The sequence below is a fragment of the Manis pentadactyla genome, chromosome 10 (genome assembly GCF_030020395.1).
Source record: "Manis pentadactyla isolate mManPen7 chromosome 10, mManPen7.hap1, whole genome shotgun sequence".
Taxonomy (NCBI): Eukaryota; Metazoa; Chordata; class Mammalia; order Pholidota; family Manidae; genus Manis; species Manis pentadactyla.
The window spans coordinates 39,586,878-39,594,209 of NC_080028.1; the positions used below are offsets into that span (position 1 = coordinate 39,586,878).

The 7,332-nt window shown below is 37.8% G+C and overlaps 1 protein-coding gene across 1 annotated transcript; it reads left to right on the top strand.

Annotated features, from left to right (window-relative positions):
• Window positions 1-443: 443 nt before the first annotated feature.
• LOC130679266 (olfactory receptor 6C2-like) lies at window positions 444-1,394 on the top strand. Its single transcript, XM_057487890.1, has one exon. The coding sequence runs from the start codon at window positions 444-446 to the stop codon at window positions 1,392-1,394; it is 951 nt and encodes a 316-aa protein (XP_057343873.1).
• Window positions 1,395-7,332: the final 5,938 nt, after the last annotated feature.

Here is a 7,332-nt window from a genome sequence, read left to right on the forward strand (position 1 = left end):
CCATTTTAATCAGGTACCACAACTTGAAGTAAAGGAATTTTAAGTTTTAACTTTTGTGAATAAACATTTTGGAACAAAGAAGACAATTCCCCATGAAAATACCACTCAAAAACAAGCAGTTACTGATTCAGCAGGGGAAACGTCAACCAAAGTATGGACTTGAAGAAATTAGTTGGAGAAAGTGCTATGAATTGGGAGATCCTGGAATACTTAAAACAATTTCAGTAGCAGTAATTTTCAAGAGAAACTTTCAACAATCTTAGCTTCTATGTGTTAAATTTCAATGCAGCTGAGGGAATTATCAAAATCTGGTTATCAAGTTAAAGAAGGAAACACATGTGACTGGTTTTCCTTGGTATTGGAACCACTGTCTGAACTTGTCATATTTTGACATTGTTTGTCTGATCCAATTTCTGTGACTTTTATGTGAATATTAGCAATAGATGAAGTCAGTGATGAGAAACCATCCAACAATAAGAACATTCATCATTCTGGGATTGACAAATGATCCACAACTAGAGATTTTGGTTTTTATATTTCTGTTTATCTCATATACATTAAGTTTAATTGGGAATCTGACCATAATTTCACTCATCTTGGTGGATTCTCATTTAAAAACAGCTATGTATTTTTTTCTTCAAAATTTCTCTTTCTTAGAAATCTCATTCACAACTTCTGGTGTCCCCACATACCTCTACATCATATCAAGTGGGAACAGGGCCATCAGCATCAAAGCCTGCTTCAGTCAAATTTTTTTTGTGGTCCTCTTTGGAGCTACAGAATATTTTCTGTTGGCTGTGATGTCCTATGACCGCTATGTGGCCATCTGCAAACCCCTGCATTACGTGACCATCATGAACAGCAGAGTCTGCAGGAACCTCATCCTCAGTTGTTGGGCATCTGGCTTATTGATTATCCTTCCACCCCTTGGTTTGAGCCTTAATCTGGAATTCTGTGACTTTGTTATTGACCATTTTTTCTGTGATGCTTCTCCAATACTGAAGAATTCATGCTCAGACACATGGTTCATTGAACAGCTAGTTGTATTCTTTGCTGTGTTGACTTTCATAATGACCTTTGTGTGTATAGTTCTGTCCTATGTATACATCATTAGGATGATTCTAAGATTACCCTCAACCCAGAAAAGAAAAAAAGCCTTTTCTACATGTTCTTCCCACATGATTGTGGTTTGCATCACCTATGGAAGCGGTATCTTTATCTATATCAAACCTTCAGCTAAGAACGAAGTGGCAGTTAATAAGGTGGTTTCTCTGCTAATTATGTCTGTAGCCCCTTTGTTGAACCCCTTCATTTATACCCTAAGAAATAAGCAAGTAAAGCAGTCTTTCCATGATAGTCTCAAAAGACTTGCATTTATTTCAAAGAAATATTAGATATTCATATCAGAAATTTAAATTAAAGTAAAAAATAAATTATCAGCATATGGATGAAAATTGAGTGATGGGAGTTATCCAGTCTCATATTTTTGAGGGCCAAAATATATAGAATTGAGAATAATGTCTAAGAAAAAAGTGCGAAAATTCAGAATTACACAGATGGACATTTCTCAAGTTTTCTGAAACTTCTATTCTTCCTCAACCACATTATAATAAACTCTTTTCAGTCTTATTACATAATCATTACTCATTATCTTATGTGTCTATGTCACTGCTCTCTACTTATAATACAGGCTGTTTTTTAAATTGAAGTACAGTTGACTTGCAATATTATATTAGTTTCAGGAGTTCTACATAGTGATACAAAAATTACATACATTACAAAACACTTATCATACTAAATGTATTTACCACTATCACCATGCAAAGATATTATATTGTGGGCTATATTTTTGTATGCTGTACTTTTGCATACAATGCAAAATGAATAGAAAATGAATTATTTTGCAATCAGAATTTTGTGTCTTTTATCCACTTTACCTGTTTTTCCCATCCTCATTTTCCTCTCTCCTATGACAACCACCAGTTTGTTCTGTCTGTGTCTGTTTCTTTTCTTTATTTTTATACATATAAGTGAAACCCAGTGGTATTTGCTCTGACTTATTTCACTTGGGACAATACCTTCTAGATCCATTCATTTGTTGCAAATGCCAAGAGTTTATTTTTCATGGCTCTATAATATTCCATTATATATTTATACTATATCTTCTTTTTCTATTCTTGTATCAATGGACATTAGGACTGCTTCCATATCTTGGCTATTTTGAATAATGCTGCAATAAAAACAAAGGGCCTTGACAGAGAGCATTAAAGATGGCAGTGTGAGAAATGAAAAAGAGGCTTCCTCCTAAAACCACATATAATATGAAAATATAATTAATATGATTAATCCTGAAAGAACAACAGGAAAGAGGGCTGTGCCAAACTGCATACACCTGGAGAAAAGAATAAACCTCATGGAACAGGGTAATGTACCAAAGCTGTGGCCCAGTGGGACCCAAGCCCTTCCCTCATCCCAGCTCACCGTGGGAGGAAGAGAAATGGAGCAGGGAGGGAGTGGAGGTCTGGGACTGCTGAATACCTAACTCCGGAGATCTGCTCTGGGAGCACAAACCTACATTTCATGGTGCTTTCATGGTACTCTTGTGATTAGGGGATTGGGAAGCTAAGAGGCAGAATACCTGGAGAGACTGAGATTCCAGCCACTTGAGGAAAGCAGGGATCCATATCTGGCTGCTCTGGAACAAAAGAAAGGTGGCAGTCTGAGAGACTTCCTAACAGCAGAGGGCTGCTAAAGGGGCAGGGATTTCACAGAGTTTACTGCTCAGGAGAAAGGACAGGTAGACATAATTGTCCAAGTACACTCTACCCAGCAGGTTGGGAACTTTCATGATCTTCAAGTGCAGCTCCAAGGACCCCCTCTGTGATAGGCAGCCTATTCGCCATTCTCCCAGCCAGCCCCACCTGGCTTCCAAACCAGCAAACCCAACCCTAGCATCAGGCCAGCCAGAGGGAAGCCCCATCTACAGCAACTACAAATGTGAAGAACAGAGGTTTATACCTGTGTGCTAGGCCCACTGGTTCTGGCAGTGGAGGAAGGCATAGAAGCCAGGAAACAGGAAACAGCTCTTTTCTCCCCCCAGGCCCCAATACCACTCCCCTGCAACCCTGACATTGCTTCAGGGACTGAGCAGCTCCAGAAAGTAGAGCTTCTGGGAAGTAGAGGGCACCATATACAAATATGAAACGCCAAAGGAACCTGGTTCAAAATAAAATTATGAATACAACATCTGAAAAAGATTAAAATGAAATCAACCTAATGAATCTTACCGAAAGGGATTTCAAATTAGAAATCATTAACATGCTCATGGAGGTACAGAAAAATATTCAAGAACTCAGTAATGAATTCTGGTCAGAAATCCAATTGTTGAAGAGCACAATGGAGGGTATCAAAAGCAGATTAGATATGGTGGAGGAGGTGATAAATGAAATAGGAATTAGAGAAGAGGAAAACAAAGAAACTGAGGCACAGAGAGACAAAAGGATCTTTAAGAATGAAAGAATATTGGAATTGTGTGACCAATCTAAGTGGAATCATATTTGCATTATAGGGGCACCAGAAGAGGAAGAGAGAGAAAAATGGATAGAAAGTGTCTTTGAGGAGGTAATTGCTGAAAAATTCCCCAATCTGGGGAAGGAGACAGTCTCTCAGGTCATGGAGGTGCACAGATCTCACAACACAAAGGACGCAAAGAAGACAACACCAAGACATATAGTAATTAAAATGGCAAAGATCAAGGATAAGGACAGACTATTAAAACCAGTCAGAAAGAGAAATAAGATCACATACAAAGGAAAGTCCATCAGACTCTCATCAAACTTCTCAGCAGAAACCTTACAGGCCAGAAGGCAGTGGAATGATGTATTTAATGCAATGAAGCAGAAGGGCCTGGAACCAAGACTAATTTATCTGGCAAGATTATCATTTAAATTTGAAGGAAGGATTAAACAATTTCCAGATAAGCAAAAGCTGAGAGAACTTACCACCCAGAAACTGTCTCTACACTGTATTTTGGAGGAACGGCTATAGATGAAAGTGTTCCTAAGGTTTAATAGCTGTCACCAGAGGTAATAAAAGAAGAACAGTTAATTACTAAGAAAATGAAAAATTAAATCAACCATATCCAAAGTCAATAAAGGGGTAGACAAAGAGTACAGAATATGATACCTAATATGTAAAGAATGAAGGACGAAGAAAAAGGAGGACAAAAAAAAATGCTTTAGATTGTCTTTGTAATAGGATATTAAGTGAGTTAAGTTAGACTCTTAGATAGTAATGAAGTTAACCTTGAACTTTTGGTAACCATGAATCTAAAGCCTGCAATGGCAATAAGTACATACCTATGGATAATCACCCTAAATTTAAATGGTGGAATGCACCCATCAAAAGACATAGAATCACTGAATGGATAAAAAAAGCAGTACTCATCTTTATGCTGCCTAAAAGAGAGTTAATTTAAACACAAAGACATACACAGATTAAAACTGAAGGGATGAAAAAAGATATTTCATGCAACTAATAGAGAGAAAAAAGCAGGAGCTGCAGTACTTGTATCAGAAAAAGTACACTTCAAAACAAAGAAAGTCAGAAGAGACAAAGAAGGACATTATCTAATGATAAAGGGGTCTGTGCAACTAGAAGACATAACCATTATAGATATCTATGCACCCAACACAGGAGCACCTATGTATGTGAAACAAATACTAACAGAATTAAAAGCATTCATTCTAGGAGACTTCAACACTCCTAGAAATTAAACTGTCTCTGTTTGCAGATGACATGATATTGTACTTAATAAACCCTAAAGAATCCACTCCAAAACTACTACATCTAATATCTGAATTCGGCAATGTTGCAGTATACAAAATTAAAACACAGAAATCTGTTGCATTCCTATACACTAACAATGAACCAGCAAAAAAGGAAATCAGGAAAACAATTCCATTCACAATTGCAAAAATAAGAATAAAATACCTAGGAATAAACCTAACAAAGGATGTGAAAGACCTATACTCTGAAAACTACAAGACACTAAGGAGAGAAATTAAAGAAGACACTAATGAATGGACACACATCCCGTGCTCATAGATAGGAAGAATTAATATGTCAAAATGGCCATCCTGCCTAAAGCAATCTACAGCTTCAGTGCAATTCCTATCAAAATACCAACAGCATTCTTTAATGAACCAGAGCTAATTGTTCTAAAATTCATATGGAACCACAAACACCCCGTATAGCCAAAGCAATCCTGAGAAGGAAGAATAAAGCAGGGGGGATCACGCTTCCCAACTTTAAGCTCTACTACAAAGCCACAGAAATCAAGACAATTTGGTACTGGCACAAGAACAGACCCATAGACCAGTGGAACAGACTAAAGAGCCCAGATATAAACTGAAACATATATGGTCAATTAATATACAATAAAGGAGCCATGGACATACAACGGGGAAATGACAGCCTCTTCAACAGCTGGTGTTGGCCAAACTGGACAGCTAAGTGCAAGAGAATGAAACTGGATTATTGTTTAACCCCATATACAAAAGTAAACTCGAAATGGATGAAAGACCTGAATGTAAGTCATGAAACCATAAAACTCTTAGAAGAAAACATAAGCAAAAATCTCCTGAATATAAACATGAGCAACTTTTTCCTGAACGCATCTCCTCAAGCAAGGGAAACAAATGCAAAAATGAACAAATGGGACTGCATTGCACTAAAAAGTTTCTGTATGGTAAAGGACACCATCAACAGAACAGAAAGGCATCCTACAGTATGGGAGACTACATTTGTAAATGACATATCTGACAAGGGGTTAACATTCAAAATATATAAAGAACTCACATGCCTCAACCCCCAAAAGCAAATAACCTGATTAAAAAATGGGCAGAGAATATGAAGAGACAGTTCTCCAAAGAAGAAATTCAGACGGCTAACAGACACATGAAAAGATGCTCCACATTACTAATCATCGGGGAAACGCAAATTAAAACCACAGTGAGATATCACCTCACACCAGTAAGAATGGCCAGCATCAAAAAGACTAAGAACAACAAATGCTGGTGAGGATGTGGAGAAAGGGGAACCTTCCTACACTGCTGGTAGGAATGTAAGCTAGTTCAACCATTGGGAAAGCAATATGAAGGTTCCTCAAAAATCTAAAAATAAAAATATCATTTGACCCAGGAATCACACTCCTTGGACTATACCCAAAGAATACAACTTCTCAGACTCAAAAAGACATATGCACCCCTATGTTTATCGCAGCACTATTTACAATAGCCAAGATATGGAAGCAACTTAGGTGTCCATCAATAGATGAATGGATAAAGAAGGTGTGGTACATATACACAATGGAATACTATTCAGACATAAGAAAGAAACAAATTCTACCATTTGCAACAACATGGATGGAGCCAGAGGATATTATGCTCAGTGAAATAAGCCAGGCAGAGAAAGAGAAGTGTCAAATGACTGCCCTCATTTGTGGAGTATAACAATGAAGCAAAACTGAAGGAACAAAATAGCAGCAGACTCACAGACTCCAAGAAGGAACTAGTGGTTACCAAAGGGGAGGGGTGTGAGAGGGCGTGTTGGGAGGGAGGGAGATGGGGATTGAGGGGTATTATGTTTAGTACACATGATGTTGGGGTCACAGGACAAACAGTATAGCACAGAGAAGGCAAATATTGAATTTGTGGAATCTTACTACAGTGATGGACAGTGACTGCATTGGGGGATGGGTGGGAACTAGATAATATGGGTCAATGTAGTAACCACATTATTTTTTTCATGTGAAACTTTCATAAGAATGTATATCAATAATACCTTAATAAAAATTAAAAAAAAGCAACCCCCCCCCACAAACCACAAAGGGGCTTATTTTGGTTTCTTTGGGTAATATCTAGAAATGGAATTATAGGTCCTATGGTATGGTATCTTCTATCAGCTAGTAAGTGCAGCATTCATCCTAGAGCCATAGACTCCAAGTTAGCTCCCTACCTACGACATTCTCTCCCCCAAAGTCAATGAAGTGTGTAGCTAGTTTGACTACTGGCTATTCAACACATGGGGGTGCAGAAATAAAATGGCTTTATCTTTCCAATGTCCCTATCTGTGTTGTGCTGTTGGGTTGAGGGCTGTCTTAATGACATCTCAGTTCAACTGTGTAACTCTGCACCATTTCAGTTATTAAAACTCAAGTCTTGTCTGTTTTAGAATTCCAATTTCATATTTGATTCAAATCTTTCCTCCTTTCTTAAGCTCAAGCTAAACTTGTGGCTCTAGGGGCCTGGAGTACAGGAGGTATAGTGATCT

Excerpts from the sequence above, each read along its gene's own strand:
- LOC130679266 (XM_057487890.1), top strand. The coding sequence starts at position 444 with ATGAAGTCAGTGATGAGAAACCATCCAACAATAAGAACATTCATCATT.